This window comes from Acanthochromis polyacanthus, chromosome 2, assembly GCF_021347895.1.
Source record: "Acanthochromis polyacanthus isolate Apoly-LR-REF ecotype Palm Island chromosome 2, KAUST_Apoly_ChrSc, whole genome shotgun sequence".
NCBI classification, from domain to species: Eukaryota; Metazoa; Chordata; class Actinopteri; family Pomacentridae; genus Acanthochromis; species Acanthochromis polyacanthus.
The window spans coordinates 34,628,590-34,645,721 of record NC_067114.1 but is presented as its reverse complement, the minus strand read 5'-3'; the positions used below and the strand labels follow the sequence as shown (position 1 = coordinate 34,645,721).

At 39.1% G+C, this 17,132-nt stretch overlaps 1 protein-coding gene across 12 annotated transcripts in view; it reads right to left on the bottom strand.

The window, feature by feature from the left end:
• The window catches only part of celf1 (cugbp, Elav-like family member 1), a 49,410-nt gene that overhangs the window by 6,872 nt on the left and 25,406 nt on the right, over positions 1-17,132 (bottom strand). For 4 of the 12 annotated variants that reach the window (XM_051942269.1, XM_051942258.1, XM_051942174.1 and 1 more), the window contains exons 3-13: positions 16,676-16,758; positions 14,103-14,151; positions 13,192-13,326; positions 11,880-11,959; positions 11,460-11,621; positions 11,276-11,345; positions 7,352-7,474; positions 6,939-7,070; positions 5,146-5,331; positions 3,704-3,724; positions 1,832-1,975 (exon numbers count right to left, since the gene is read on the bottom strand). In XM_051942269.1, the coding sequence (XP_051798229.1) occupies positions 1,832-1,975; positions 3,704-3,724; positions 5,146-5,331; positions 6,939-7,070; positions 7,352-7,474; positions 11,276-11,345; positions 11,460-11,621; positions 11,880-11,959; positions 13,192-13,326; positions 14,103-14,151; positions 16,676-16,758 (1,185 nt within the window). The remainder of the gene's footprint in view (positions 1-1,831; positions 1,976-3,703; positions 3,725-5,145; positions 5,332-6,938; positions 7,071-7,351; positions 7,475-11,275; positions 11,346-11,459; positions 11,622-11,879; positions 11,960-13,191; positions 13,327-14,102; positions 14,152-16,675; positions 16,759-17,132) is intronic. The other 8 variants (XM_051942184.1, XM_051942192.1, XM_051942199.1 and 5 more) reach the window with 8 other exon arrangements.

Below are 17,132 nucleotides of genomic sequence, written 5' to 3'. Positions count from 1 at the left end.
GATTACTACAGAGATGAGGAAAGGAATGGGAATTTAAAACAATTTCTCGGTCTTGACAAGTTGCAAAATACTATATTGTTCAGTTCCAGATACCTGAGACTAAATGTTTTGTCACATTTAAACAGAATATATGTCTGAAGTTGAGTATTGAGAGCAGATATGGCTAACTGTTCACCTCCCCACATATTTCACTTGTATGCCAGGTTTCAGAGGTGGGCAGTAATGAATTACTTTAACTCTATTACAGGCACTTGAGTGCTTTATTCTTAATTAATTGTACTTGGTGGACTAGTTTTAATGCAACATACATTTGGTAATGACTTTAGTAGATTAAAACATCCTTACCGTCTTCCATTTGGATGCATCTAGTGTGCCATTTTTACCATTTGTTACACTATGCCTTCATGCACATGCTGTTTTAGAGGGAGGTCTGTTGATACTATCATAACATAACACAACCATGCCTTCACAGGACTCTGATCAATGCAGAGTAAAGCCTGAAGCTACAGCAAGAGATTTAGAGGACAATGTTTCCTTTATGCTGGCAGCTCATATTAACAGAGCACAGCACAGAGCAGAGTGAGACCACTTGACCTTGTAGTCTTGTTTTGCTAAGAAATGCTTGAACACATTTGTCATTATGTCAGACTCAAGCAGCTGTAACTCTATATTACACTCGTAAGGATTATACCGCTTCAAGAATTCAATACAAAATACTACTTTGACCATTACTTCTACATCTCTGGATTACTTTATCCGCTCTATACCATGAATTATAGCAAATCTGTTCTATTACAGATAAAAAAGGCCCAATTAAAATTATACAATGCAGCTTTCCATCCGCCAGACACTGACTGCAGTCCCCATATTATGAATAAAATGTTAGTAATGCTTCAAACTGACTTGATTTCATTAATGAGAGATATATTTTACACAATTTTAGTCATAGGATATTTGCAAAAGACATCATTTGTGTATTTAACATATAAACCCATCTATAAATCTTGTGAATTAGAGTCCTGTTTCCGAACAAAGATATGAGACATACCAACCATGTACAGCATGAGTATCAGAAACAATACTATAGATTTACCTATCATGTAAATGTGATGCCCAAATTCTTTACCAGCTACAAACATTTCTAGTTTGCATCCAACAAAAGGAGTTGACATGTTTTTCTTTCCTAAGGTATTCCCTACTTGAGCATTTTTTTTTCAGTAGTTATTTCTGTACTCAGACAGTTATTGTAATGACTTGTTTTGACTAAGCAACTATTTTTTTCTTGACGTGGCTATTCTACTGACCTCTGCCAGATTAAGTGAAATCCAGAGCAAATGATGGAGTTAAGCATCAACTTTAATAAATATCATGATGTGAATAGCTGTGATATTGTTGGACACAAACGCTGTAACATTTGAAACTGGTGCAGTACAGGAACACTCACCAACTGCTCAAATATATCTGCTAAAGTCCCACACTATGTAGACATCTTTAACTGTACCTGCTATATTCATGCAGTGTATGCAAAAGGTGAGTGCTGATGGTGTAAAAATGCTATAAAAATATTTGCTCTAACTAGTCACAACTGTGGTAGAAAAGCTCTTAAAAAGCTGGGCCAATCACAGCGAACCATGACAGTAGTTCCATCAAGATAAAGCAGCTGGATACTGTATATTCAGTAACTGATAAGGGCACATAATTGTGTTCCACAATAATTTTTAAAATGCCAATTTGAAAATATCTAACAGTTGGACATTGTTTTATTAGATTGGAGAGGTGTTAAAATATGTTTCACATCATGAAAAGGCTTATACACATTGCCTGAACTTACCAAAACACTTGCTAAGGTTTGTCTGTTTGTCAATGAAAACTTTTGCAGAGATGACATTTCCAAAGGGCATAAACATCTGGAGGAGGTCCTGATCTCCAAACTCCTGAGGCAGGTGGTAAATGAACAGGTTTGCACCTTCTGGACCTGCAGAACAATAAGGAGGTTTAAACCAATTGTGCAATCATAAGTAAAATCATGTATGTATTCAAAATGTGGTTTCTTACAATAGATTTTCAGTAAATTACTAGTAACTGTATTATACTGAATCCCTGAGGGCTCATGTAGTCCAAAGAAAATCCGGGTTTGATAAACAAATAGTTTAATCCACTGATGCAGACTGGTAAACTGGGCGCACAGATTGCTAAACTGTTTCAGACATCAATAATAAACAGTTCTTTTGTCAATGTTTTTTGTGTTTTCAAGCATACAGATACATGTGCAGCTCTTTTAAACGTAGTCTTATTGGCTGTACTTGCTTCTATCTCTGACCACCCCTTTGTACTGTCAGTCTCTGAAGCCAGCTGCTGCTATTAACCTGTGTTTATTTTGTGTTATATTTCTAAAGCCCCTGAAAAGAGAAGAGAAATGGTTTGACTGAAGAGTTTCAGTCAGGATTCAGAGACATCACAGCACCGAAACAGCACTGGTCAAAGTCACCACTGACCTTCTCACAGCAGTGGACTAGTGGACTAGAATGCTAGTGCTGCATTTGATAGTGATTTACATCATCTTATTAAAAAATGGAATTTGGTAATAGAATTAAATGAACCGCACCAGTCTGGTTTAAATCATATTTATCAGATACATTATGGTTCGGGCACATTAATGAAGATTGTTGCATAACTAACACAAAAGTTAGTTGTGGACTTCCACAGGGTTCTACGCTTAGATCTGTACTATTCACAATGTCCACGTTCCCCTTAGGCAGCATTTTATAGAAAATATATCATAAACTTTCATTGCTATGCAGGTAACAGTTATATATATCTATACAGGGAGTCTTAATGACATAAATATCTCAATTATCAGTCTTTTTTTTCATGTAAATTAAGTCAAAACAGATGTCATACTATTCAGACTTTAACACCTCAGTGACATACTATCTAAGCAGGTAGTCACCCTGGATGGCATTGCCTTGGCATCCAGTTCTACTGTGAGGAACCTTGTAAGTATTTTATGCTTGGGATATGTCCTTTAACTTACACATCACACAAGCATGTAGGATGTCCTTCTTTCCCTAACTGTCAAAATTAGAAACATGGGTTCAGGAGTACTGCTCCGGTGACCATCCATTAGTTATACTGTTATTGGCCCAGGTTGCTGGAGGACCTCCCATAATGCACTGAGCACCGGCCTGTCATTAGCTTCTCTCTCCTTTAGTTTGTGTCACTAGATGCTGCTCAAAGGAATCATTGCCCTGAGATTACTGATGTTGAGAATTGTGGCTATAAAATATATATTTAAATTGAAGTAATTTACAGTAAATGCAAGCTTTTATGTACAATTCTGTGTGAATTTCATTCAGTTTGAATACACTGTGTGCATTCTAGTGCCCTTCTCATAAGTAACATGACCCAGGGAAGAGGTCACACAGTTTAATCTGTGCTCACAGTTGGCCAATTCAGATTTTCACATTAAGATTTCTTTGGTCTGCCAAATGACCCTCATAGGGTTCACTTGTATCAAATAAGTCACTGATAATATTAAAAAAAAATAACATCAAGAAACTAGAGCGACACTGTCTGAGAATATGACTGACATTAACACACAGACAACAACATGTCTTCTGTTATGGACTTGAGCTTATTTTAAAGTGGAGCTGTTGCCATGATGATCTGATGCCATGTCAGAGAGAAGGTGGGGACATCTTACCGGTGCCGCATCTGCTGCTGGCTGATGCAGCAAATTTAAAACAAGACAGAATCCTTAGCAGAGGGTGAGATTAAGACACAACACACACACACACACCATTGCTAACCTGCAAACCTTTGTAGTTAATACTAGTTTCAGCTTAAAAACATACCTTGGGTTGTTAGTAACTGAGGACTGGGTTCAACCCCTGGTAATCTTAAATGTACGTACCAAACCTAAACAAAAAGGTCCATCAAGTGCATGAGGTAGCTAGCAACCCAAGGTATGCAATAATTACCAATGAAGGAAAATTATAGTTGAAAATGTTCTAATTTCCACCTAACTTCATGTTGGTATGAGCTCACTTTCCCATCAGCAAAACACAGATATAATAATATACAAGTCTGTCTCTTTGGCTTGTCACAATAACGTAATGGTGCTGTAGCTGGTTACAGGATTAGTTCAGAACAGAAGTTTTATCGATACTGGAAGGTTTTGATAAAGCAGCTCTGCAAATGAAGATGCACCTGAGGTTACTAGTGATGATAAATTATTATTATGTTACGCCATTCATGACTCAAAAACAAATTTGGACTGATTAGAGAATCTCATACAGTTTGCAGTACATCATATATACAGTATAAACCCAAACTGCTTTGCCTCTGCTCCTGTAAGTTATACCGGGCTTTGCAAAAGTTCTGTTACACTTGCAAAATGCAAGCAAAATGAACACAAAGATTTTTTGGTGCAATAAGATAATTTTTTATTTTCCAAATATTTCAATATATGTGTTAATGATAATATTAATCAGAAATATGGCCACCCAAAAGTTTTATCTTATTGCACCAAAAAATCTTTGTGTTCATTTTCGGGAATGTCTCAACAAGTGTAACAGAACTTTTGCAAAGCCCGGTACATGTACAGGTAGATCTCAAAGAAAAGTTTACATACATTACTATATTGCTCATTTATATAAAAATTAGTAATATAATAATATTTTTGTGAGTTTGTTATTTCCCATCATTTGAAATGGTTTGGTCCAGCAGCATGCTTGCACCTTGTTCCTTTCTTTTATCTGCAAGGACAGTCTATGTTAAATTATTCAACAGGTCAGGTTTTCAGAAAAGGCACACACTGTAAGAAGTCTAAACTTGCAAGCTCATTGCAAGCTAAATGCGACTTGAAGTCACATTTAGCTTGCAATGAATGTTGTATTTCCCTTAGTGTCTGGTCAATATAAGCATTAACTGGACTAAGTTAAAGAAACACTTTACAACATGTTCGCTTAATAATTTTGTATTCTTATTTTCTATAAGTGATCATACGCTGGATTTTGAGTTTTCTTCCAGTAACCAGTCTATTACCAGCATTGGTCTCTTTACAGCCATTCAAATTCCTAAGTCATTTGTATTTTGTACAACTTCCATGTCATCTCTTGTTTTCTCCTATCCTGCAGAACTCACCTTCTTTTTGGCTGCCTGCAGCTGAGACATTCTGCTGGGACAACAGGCTCTGATTGTAGAGGCTGGGGAGGGCAGCAGCAGCATACTGCTGGATGCCTGAGTAGGCTTGGCTCAGTGCCTCCATTGTATTTCCTGAGCCATTAGACAGACCTCCAGAGCCAAGGCTGCCATTTAGCGCCGCCATTCCTACATCAGTTAGAAGGAAACAACAACATAGGTTCGTATCACTCAAAATGGTCTTGAGATCAGCATAACAGAATTCAGTGTCACAGTGTTCTAAAGCCTCTGCATGGTAATAGTCAATTTGTAAAAAATATTGCTAAATTGTATTCATATAATATCAAGGCACTCAAAAATAGTAATCACAGCAAACTAAACAGAACAACTTAAACTACTCAAGGTATACAATGCAATAACATCAGACGAAGTGCTGTTGAACCTGCCTACTAGACAGGTGTCCAGGCCAATTCATGCTGTCAGTCCACGTGGATCCTCTGCAGATATCTACATGCAGCCCAAAATTTATGGCCATGTAGACCGTCAACCACACAGACTGCACATGCACCAGGGGAACAAATGCTTGTTTAAGTAGAGAATGCAGGAGGAAATTCTAAGTCCGCACCTTAAGAATTTATTCTTAAAGAGTTTTGACTGAAGTAGTCACTGCTGGACTCTGGTGGTTGTAATGGAAAATTCATTATCTACAAGTATTAATTATTTGAAAGGATTACATATTATGAACAACAATACATTATGTGCTACTTAGTACACACAGTCATAACCTTTTGATACTTATAACCTTTGATACTTGTAGCCTTTGATAACCTTGTTAAGCTGCTTGTGACTGATAACCTCTCCAGACACCCCATAAAGTACAGAATGCATGAAAGGAAAGTACCATTTGTGCAAAATAGACATGTAACCTTTGAATCTGTCTGGACTATATGTCTAAAATAATTCCGTCTGAAGGTGTTAAAACCAACATAGCATTTCTAAGGAACAATACATATTAGCATTTCGAAGAAGCCTTTGCCTTAACTGTTGGGTTTTCCCCTCACGTGTTACTACGGATGCACATAGACAATAATGCTAAAGAATGAGTATGTAATTAGCTGCCACTCTCAGTCTCCGTGTACTCTCCCATAGACTGCTCTGCACTCTCTGTGATTTGTACCTTTGAAGGTTCAAATAAAACCACTTGTGATTCTTAATGGACTTATTTCTTCAACTTGAACAACTGATAAAGAATTTTCCACAACATGGTGTTCATATTTGTACATGCATTCCATCGATGATGCTCAAACACAGCACATTAAATGCTGTGCTGAGTCCATTCACTATGCTCGGTACACCTCAGGAATGATCAGTGATGTGGTGCAAAAAGTCAAGCTGTGACTAGTTTTTCTGTGTTTGAAATGAAAGGCAACGTAGCAGGAAAAAAAAACCTGTATATCTGTGGCAACCATGAAGTGGCCTTTACACTGTAACTGGGATTTATTTTGATACAAATGTACAGAAATCCCCTGCAACTTAGAAATACAGTGTGTAAAACCAATTCAAATTCAATGGAAGCAGCTACCCTACGAACACCTAGATCACAAACATGTTTAAGAACTTGTAAGTGAAGCACCTCTTTCGTCTTCCTAATATTAAGTTCTTGCTGTTGTCCATGCAGAGCAAAACTATGAGACACCAAGAAAGCCTCATCTAGTCTACAAACCTTGAAAACAAAGATCAGTGAAATGTTTCGGTTTGTGCACAAAACAAGTGCAGGTCCACCTTGGTGTTCTTACCTGCCAGGGAGCCCATGTTGAGGCCAGCTCCAGCAGTAGCAGCCAGAGACTGCAGAGCGCCCAAAGAAGCCATGTGGTTCACTGATGAGTTGCTGCTGGATGTGGGGGAGGAGCCTGCTTGGGGGACATTTACTGTAATAAGTAGGGATGCAGAATTTCCAATACCAATCAAATGTCTGGACACAAAACTGTTTCACAAATACATGTCAGCAATGTCAACATTTTCACACTATTTTTGATTTTAAAAAATGCAATTTAGGATATAAATGTAAGATACACAATCTAAGAAAAAGCACCTAAGAGTTTGTGGAATTAATATTTGATAAACATAGCAGAATTTCTGAGGCTGAGATGTGTTACTGGTGTGGACTGGTGCGCATACCTTTTACAGTGCTGTGGTTAAAAATGTTTACCTGAGCTTGTTAGTGCACTAAGAGGACTGCTAGACGTCGTCATGGCGCTGGAGCCTGTAGGTGTGGCCTGTGTGGCACTTGCTGCTGCTGCTAAAGCTGCCAGGTTCTGCATGGCGTTAAGACCTGACAGGCAGAGACACAGTAAAGTTCAGTACTAATCCCCTTCTTCTGACACCACTGTACCTAAAAACATTTTTCTTTACAGGAGTGATATTTCATGTGTTAATCAGTTTGTCCATCTCCAGGCATGTCTGAAGGACTTAAAGACCTGGATGACCTTTAACTTTCTTCATTTAAATTCAGGCAAAATTGATATTATTTATTTGGCCTTTAAAGTTTCAGAAACACACTATCTAACCAGACAGCGACTCTGGATGGCATTGCTTTAGCCAGTTCTACTATAAAGAATCGTGGTGTTATTTTTGATCAGGATATGTCCTTCAATATACATTTTAGACAAGTTTGCAGGACAGCTTTCTTTAATCTATGTGATATTGTCAAAATCAGGAACATCTTGTCTCAGAGTGTTGCTCAGAAATTAGTCCATGTATTTATAACTTCTAGGCTCGACTACTGTAATTCCTTATTATTAAGATATCCTAATAAATCTCTTAAAAACCTCTAGTTGATACAAAATGCCGCATCTAGAGTTCTGACAGGAAACAGTAACATAGCTCAGTAACACAGCTTCTCTGCATTGGCGCCCTGTAAAATCCAGGATAGAATTTAAAATCCTGCTGCCAACATACAAAACTCTTAATGACCAATCTCCATTTTATCTGAAAGATCATATTGTACCATATCATCCAAACAGAGCCCTTCCCTCTCAAACTGCAGGTTTACTTGTGGTTTTCAGAGTTTCCAGAAGTAGAATGAGATTCAGAGCTTTCAGTTATTCAGTTATCAGGTCCTGTGTTGTGGAATCAGCTCCCAGTTTGGGTTCAGGAGACAGACACCCTCAATTTTATTTATATACTTTTAAGATGAGGTTTAACATTTTCCTGTTTGATACAGCTTATAGTTAAAGGGGAACTTCAGTTTTTTTCAACCTGGGGTCTGTTTTCATATGTCATTTCATACAAGTGAGTGATGCAGAAATGAATTTTCGACATAGCTCCAGTATTTAGCCAGGCAGGCAGCTCAGCAGCTCAGCTAGCGAAAAGTATCAGGCAACTGGCCCCCCCGCGTCAAAGTCCGCCCTAACGTGCTTTTTTCCCCACACTGACCGGCTCGGATAGTCTCAACGAGTGTCCCACAACATACTAGAGATGAGAAGTGAATGAAAACCTCCACATTACCTGGCGATCGCTATTCGTTGTCATCTGTATCCAAAGCTCAGGACGCTAGGAAGCAAATCTCGTTCCGAAATCGCGCGATAGCTCGTGCCAAAACGTGTGATTTCGGAACGAGAGTTGCTTCCTAGCGTCCTGAGCTTTGGATACAGATGACAACGAATAGCGATCGCCAGGTAATGTGGAGGTTTTCATTCACTTCTCATCTCTAGTATGTTGTGGGACACTCGTTGAGACTATCCAAGCCAGTCAGTGTGGGGAAAAAAGCACGTTAGGGCGGACTTTGACGCAGGGGGCCAGTTGCCTGATACTTTTCGCTAGCCGAACTGCTAGCTGAGCTGCTAGCTGAGCTGCTAAGTTGCCTGCCTGGCTAAATACTGGAGCTATGTCGAAAATTAATTTCTCCATCACTCACATGTATGAAATGACATATGAAAACAGATCCCAGGTTGAAAAAAACCGAAGTTCCCCTTTAAGACCGCTCATGACCACCTGAGCTGTCCCTGAGTTACACACGTGGACAAAATTGTTGGTACCCCTCAGTTAAAGAAGGAAAAACCCACAATTCTCACTGAAATCACTTGAAACTCACAAAAGTAACAATAAATAAAAATTTATTGAAAATTAAATAATCAAAATCAGCCATCACTTTTGAATTGTTGATTAACATAATTATTTAAAAAAACAAACTAATGAAATAGGGCTGGACAAAAATGATGGTACCCATAACTTAATATTTTGTTGCACAACCTTTTGAGGCAATCACTGCAATTAAACGATTTCTGTATTTGTCAATGAGCGTTCTGCAGCTGTCAACAGGTATTTTGGCCCACTCCTCATGAGCAAACAGCTCCAGTTGTCTCAGGTTTGATGGGTGTCTTCTCCAAATGGCATGTTTCAGCTCCTTCCACATATGTTCAATGGGATTCAGATCTGGGCTCATAGAAGGCCACTTTAGAATAGTCCAACGCTTTTCTCTCAGCCATTCTTGGGTGTTTTTGGCTGTGTGTTTTGGATGGTTGTCCTGTTGGAAGACCCATGACCTGCGACTGAGACCAAGCTTTCTGACACTAGGCAGCACATTTCTCTCCAGAATGCCTTGATAGTCTTCAGATTTCATCGTACCTTGCACACTTTCAAGACACCCTGTGCCAGATGCAGCAAAGCAGCCCCAAAACATTACTGAGCCTCCTCCATGTTTCACCGTAGGGACAGTGTTCTTTTCTTCGTATGCTTGGTTTTTGAGTCTATGAACATAGAGTTGATGTGCCTTACCAAAAAGCTCCAGTTTGGTCTCATCTGTCCAAAGGACATTCTCCCAGAAGCTTTGTGGCTTGTCAACATGCATTTTTGCAAATTCCAGTCTGGCTTTTTTATGAGTTTTTTTCAGCAGTGGTGTCCTCCTTGGTCGTCTCCCGTGAAGTCCACTTTGGCTCAAACAACGACGAATGGTGCGATCTGACACTGATGTACCTTGGCCTTGGAGTTCACCTTTAATTTCTTTGGAGGTTGCTCTGGGCTCTTTGGATACAATTCCAACGATCCGTCTCTTCAATTTGTCATCAATTTTCCTCTTGCGGCCACGTCCAGGGAGGTTGGCTACTGTCCCGTGGGTCTTGAACTTCTGAATAATATGAGCCACTGTTGTCACAGGAACTTCAAGCTGTTTAGAGATGGTCTTATAGCCTTTACCTTTAAGATGTTTGTCTATAATTTTTTTTCGGATGTCCTGGGACAATTCTCTCCTTCGCTTTCTGTTGTCCATGTTCAGTGTGGTACACACCTTTTCACCAAACAGCAGGGTGACTACTTGTCTCCCTTTAAATAGGCAGACTGACTGATTATGAGTTTGGAAACACCTGTGATGTCAATTAAATGACACACCTGAGTTAATCATGTCACTCTGGTCAAATAGTTTTCAATCTTTTATAGAGGTACCATCATTTTTGTCCAGGCCTGTTTCATTAGTTTGTTTTTTAAAATAATTAAGTTAATCAACAATTCAAAAGTAATGGCTGTTTTTGATTATTTAATTTTCAATAAATTTTTATTTATTGTTACTTTTGTGAGTTTCAAGTGATTTCAGTGAGAATTGTGGGTTTTTCCTTCTTTAACTGAGGGGTACCAACAATTTTGTCCACGTGTGTATACTGCTATAGGTTTAGACTGCCAGGGGGATTCCCATGATGCAGTGTGCCCGTCCTGTACTCTCTCTATACTGTTATATATCACTGTTACATTCACCAACTCTGTGTTTCCCTGAGGTCCTGTGTTTGTTTTCTCACTGGCCTCACCACCTGCTGTCCTGCCATCCTCATGCCAACACCTCCTGCTAAGCCCAACCTCGTCATCCCCACTCTCACACAATCAACTGAGGCAGTGGCCACTTTCCCTGAGCCTAGTTCTGTCAGAGATGTTTTTTTTCCTCCTCCCTATCCCAGGGTTTCTTTGTTTCTTCCCACCATCGCTCATAGTGAATCCAAAGGCTGCTTTGGATAGTTTTCTGTTCTCTGTAATTCGTAAGGTCTGTACCTTACTATGCCAAGTGCTTTGAGATGGCATATGTTGTGAATCTGCACCATATAAATAAAATTGAATTGAACTGAATGTGGATAGAATTATGTGTGTGTACCTGAAACAGGGTGCAGGTTGTTGAGTGCATTCCCTGTGGAGGCTGACTGCTGCAGCAACTGTAAGTAGAGCTAAAGCAAGAAAAAGGGAAGTGATAGCAAAGCTTCAACTCATGGCATGACTTTGTCAGTAGAATAACTGTTATATTTTTAATAAACACAGATAAGCTACAAACACACACTTACTGCAAGGTACTGTGGCCCAAGACTGTTGAGCCCAGTGAGATTTCCCCACATGGAAGCAGCACTAAGTTGTTGCATCTGCTGCTGCAGCTGTTGGGCCATACGCTTCTGCTCCTTGTCCTTCTGAGTGTCTGCAAACTTTACTACGATGGGTGATGAACAGCCCTAAACACAGACAGAAGAAATCACTGCACTTTGACAGTTTATGCACTCATATAAACACTGGTTAACACCATTAAATTGCACCTTATGTTCAAGTAGAAAACAAAACAAAACTGAGAATGGCTTACAAAGCTCTGCTGCTTTGAAGAACGACGGACTGGGCAACCTTGGTAATATTTCAGTGATGAAAAAATGTAATCTGCCTTTTCTGAAGTTAAGGTCACCTACAACATCCCTTTGTCTTTTTACTGTGAACCTCACCTCCATTGTCTGGGACTGGTGCATGGACTTGATAGCTGACTGAGCCATTTGTCTAGCTGTGAATGTCACAAATGCACAACCTGGAAGAGAGAAACACTGTATCGTATCACAACATGATTTATACAGATTCAGCAGAGGAAACTTTGTATTTTGTCACCATCTTATTAGTACTGCACTCAGTACTTGTACAGCAGAAGAGAGAAACCATCATACTGATATCATACTGTCATTAAACAGAAATTGTAATTTTTCAAAAAAATATTGATTGTAACTATTATTGCAATCTCAAGTCCAGGTTTTTTTTTAAAGATTTTTTTTGGGACTTTTTAGCCTTCATTGTTGTAAACAGTAGAGAGAGAGAGAGAGACAGGAAACATTGGGAGAAAGACATGTAGTAAATGATCACAGGCCGGACTCAAACCCATGACTGCTGTGTCGGACTACAGGTCCTGTTCATGGGTCGCCCGCTCAACCTGTTGAGCTACAGGGCCACCTGTCTCTGTATTTTTTGTTTCCGTCACATTTCTACTCACTGTGGGCTAATTACTCCGCCAAATAACATGGCAGACCTGTCTCTTTGTCTTTCTGTCTCTGTCTGTAGGGAAGGTCAGAAATGACACAAGGACTAAAGTGATTAGATTTTGGCAGGGATGCGGCTTATAGTCTGGATCCACAGATTTGTTAAAGATTTCTGTACCATTGTGACGCAGTGGCACGGCGTCACTGTAACTATGACAAGTGAACACTACGTCAGCTGCTGCTGATGATCATGATTCTGATCCTACTACAAATCAACTGCTGTGGACTTAGAGGGACTCCTCTATTGGAAATGATACAAGGAATAATTGATCACATTGTGGGGGTGTTTCCGAATCCTGTCAATTCCAGCCATTATTAATTTTTTTAAAATAAAAAAAATAAAATAGAGACTTCTTGACTACACAGTTGCACGGAGCAGTGCAATTTCCTGTTGTTTTTTCAACTAGACATGAAACTGAGACCAAGTGGTTTCGCTGAAACATCACAATAATAAGCTAGGCTCTGGTTAAGTCACACATGAAAAGAAAACTGAAAGTGTGACAATTCTTTCTGTTTTAACAGTTTCTAGCTTAGACAAATGGAGCCACATTGGCGAATTTTAAAAGATAACATGCCTTTCAAACCTGTGGGTGGGTTATGGGGTTCAGAGGATTAAATAAAGAACACTCATGAGAAAAAATAAAGGGCAGCCGGAAAATATTGAATTTATCTGTTTAACAAAAATCATTTCAATATTTCACCTGACTAAAGCATCTTCATTATTATGTCTTACCACGGCTGAGTCCATCAGGGCCTCGAAGTATCCGGCACTCCTCTATCTGTCCATATGGTGAGAACATCAGTCGGATGTCATTCTCGTTACACTTCTTAGAGATCATTCCAATAAACAGCTTCCTGTCCTCCACTGCTGTATTCAACACAACGTAGTATTAAACAGACCTGCATTCTGGCTACACAGACGGTGCTTCACAACACTGAACATGTATATGTTTCATTCTTCAAATTGAGCTCTTTTGCAGCTTGCGTGCCATCAAAGAGACACAAGTTAAGTTTAGGACTGTATCTTTGACAGCTGAGCACTGTGCTGTTTTTCTTTGCTATAGGCAGAACAACAGTCAGCACAATCACAAGCATCAACACTAGAACAAAGTTTTCTGCTACAATAATTCCTCCTGTTCATAGTGGGTCAAGCGGATCCCTTAACAGAGTAATGTGATTCCAGTGTAAGTGATGGGGACCAGATCGACAGTTTTCCCTTGATCTAACAACTGAGACAGCTGTAGCCTTATGTCAGCCTCACATACATGTTTGAATGAAACAATGGCTGTCATCTTTGTCCTTGTGCTTTGGGGGGAGGATCTTTCTAACTGTAGTACTGAGTTGAACCAGGTAACAAAGTATCAAATACTGGCAGATGCAGACAACCTGTTGTGTCACAAAACCAACAGTGGAAATCACTGAGTTATAACACAATGTTAATCTACATACATATTTAGTCACAATTACTCAATAAATATCTATGGCTGAAATGGCATTTCAATATTTTTGAGGTTAATTCAAAAGTTTATCCTGTTGCACCTAAAAAATAATATAATTTGGACTGTTTAAAGCAATAGGCTTCATCGGGGCCATCATCATTGATAGCAAAAGAAAAGCCAGACTGAAAAGCTACAAAATCCTTACCATTGTTTTTCTCACTGTCAGCTGGCTTCATCTGGATCGGATGGTGCATCTAAATTAGACCACAAAAACATATTAATACAAAATAAATACATGAATTAATTACTGAATATACTACTACTATCACTACCACGCGTCAACTAACCGTGACGTCACCCGTTGGTTTCAACGGTGAGAAAATGAAGCCCGGATTTTGCTACTTCCTGGTCGCCGTTTTGGATTTTTTGGAGCCAGTGACGTAAAAAGCGTCATCAAACAGACTGGACCGGAGAGCAACTAGGGGCAGGATTGGCTGAGAACTCTCTTATCCCGCCCACGTTTTACCGCAGAGGCTTCTGTTGCTGTCTATCAAGTATAGCCACGCCCCCTGGCTCCGCCAACTTTAACGATTTATTAAAATTCAGTATTGATTTATTTTAAGATCGGCCACCTGATCTCTCATTTTGACCATGAAAACTAACAGGAAAAAAATCCTGAGCTGTAAAAAATCAGTCTATCAAATTTTATTTTTTCCAAAAATGAATTGGGGTCTATGGAGCCAAAGCTTTTTGGAGCCAACCCTAGCAGACGGCGTGATATTGCAAGTTTTTGACACTTCCGGGTTGGCTTCAATTCTGGAGCCAGATGCTATATCCATTATATATACAGTCTATGATCACTACTAATAATAATAATAACAAACATCCCAATTGTCTTTTCATCTTACATAAACAGCAGCAGATTTTAAGTACCACATTACTCATACAACTCATGAGTGACCAATATAATAATTTAGCATTTGACAAACACATTTTGTGGTTTTTGCTTCAGAAATAACAAACAAGTGTACCAGGAATACAAATACAGACAAGAAATTTAAAATGATGACAGAAATAAAGTAACAACAAACAAAAAGAGGTGACTGTTGTTCCTATATTGCCTGTACTAGCACTGACTTGAATTTTCCAGCAAACCTGTCTGTTCAAGACTGCAATCATGCTGGAATTTTTTATTCCATCTCTCCAGTGCTTTAGGTTGGGAGGTTGCTGATTCAGAAAGACAACAGAGCGCTCAAAAAGAATTAATATCTCTATCATCATATTATTAGAAAGTTGTGGGATATCTCTGAGTAGAACGTATTTATGTGGGATGCATTCCACACTAACCACCACTAAATGCCCAAGACTCCATTAATCAGGTACAAGATCACTCCATGCAGATAACAAAGGCTATTATTTACAAACGGCAACAAACAGGATGGAAATTTATTTGTAGAACAATCATTTAAAGCCCTGTGGCACGAAGCAGGAGATGGAGCTACTTCCCAAGTCACTGATAAGGACTTCAAGTGCCACTTTTGAGCTTCCAGTTCACATTAGACTGTCAGAATGTCTGTGGTTGCATGATAGTTTTTGCAGATTTTATCCTGGAAAAATAAGCAAGAACAGTGGTCTCTAACTGAAGTTAGCTTTGTTACACTGATTGCCAGTATATTCAAATTGGGGATCTGCATAAGAGACGATGATTAAGGTAACAAATTAATTACAGTGATAATAAATGTAAATACAGAACACACACTGCTCTCTGTCTGTCACTGCTTGTAGTCTTTACACCAAATCTGGTTAATTCATCACTCCGGTCAGACATGTTCAAAGTGGTAGGAAAATGTACCTCTGCTTCGGACAGTAAGATTGCCAACCTTCAGCATAAATTATCAAGATGTTATATCAAACATGGTCCACTTCGAGAAGAACTGAAGTAACCTTGGCAAGTACTATGCTAAATGATGCAGAGGTCAACTGAGTATAAAATTCCAATGGAACAACCCATAACAGAATATGCAAACTCTGAATCCAGCAGCAGAATCTGAGCCAGAGCTAACCCTGAGTAACGTCTTTTAATCTTACAAGAAACATACCAGATCAGAACAAGACCACAAATAAGATTTTCTGCAGCTTGGAGTAAACATCTGCAAGCCAGAGGGAATTTACTATTATGAAACATTTGAAAAGTTACCACAGCAACACCCTTCGGACCATTTGCAAGAAATTTGACTGCTGAATGTGTGATTGATTCTGGATATTCTATGGGCAGTTTTATTTAGTGAGACAGAATTTTAAAATTTTTGCCAAGTACTGACAAAGTTCCAAAGAAAAGTAAAAATAATTGTATCATTCTGAGTCACTAAGTATAAATAATAAGTGATGCTGGTAGTAAAACTCAGTTCTGTGTGTTCATTTTTAAAAAAAATTACAGCAGCACATGGACATGGCATATACTGGAAAATGACTGTGTATACTGGATATGGATACAGTATTTATTTTAATTTGCATGTGTGTGTACAGTTAGTGAGTTATGAACCACAACCTTTATTATCCTGCTCTATCACAGATGGTTTTGGCATAAGACGAGAGACCTGGTTCCAGAGTCAGTGCCCCTGTTTAGGTTAGACTCTGATGGTCTGTTTAGGTTCACCCCAAATTTAACAAAGCTGCAACCCACCTTTGGTACTGCTTTTAACAGTCAAACACACAGTTCAAGGCTTGTCTGTAAACCAGCACACATTGAAAGGTCAGATTAAGAAGGCTGTCACCTACCCCTGGCAGAATCTTCATGTTGTGCAGAGCATTCTGTGCTTCTAAGGCTGATTTGCGTGTATAGTACGTAATAAAACAGCAGCCTGCCGGGAACAAAAAAAGACAGAAAAGTGTTACACAGCTGACTTAATTATTAGATTTGGAGTGTAAGATTATTTGTCTTTTTTAATTTTGAGACAGAAGACTAAACAGACATATGACAACACACGGAAACACAACAGTCAATACAGGACATTTTCTGATGTTGGTTTGGTGTTGTACCACTACAGCTACTGGCATTGTGCTGCACTGGCAGCATAGCCAGATTTTGGCACAACCAGTAGTAGGTGAAGGAATTATTCGAGCTCCAAACACTCAAACCTGCTCTCTCTCTCTCTCTGTCACACACACACACACACACACACACACACACACACACACACACACACACACACACACACACACACACACACACACA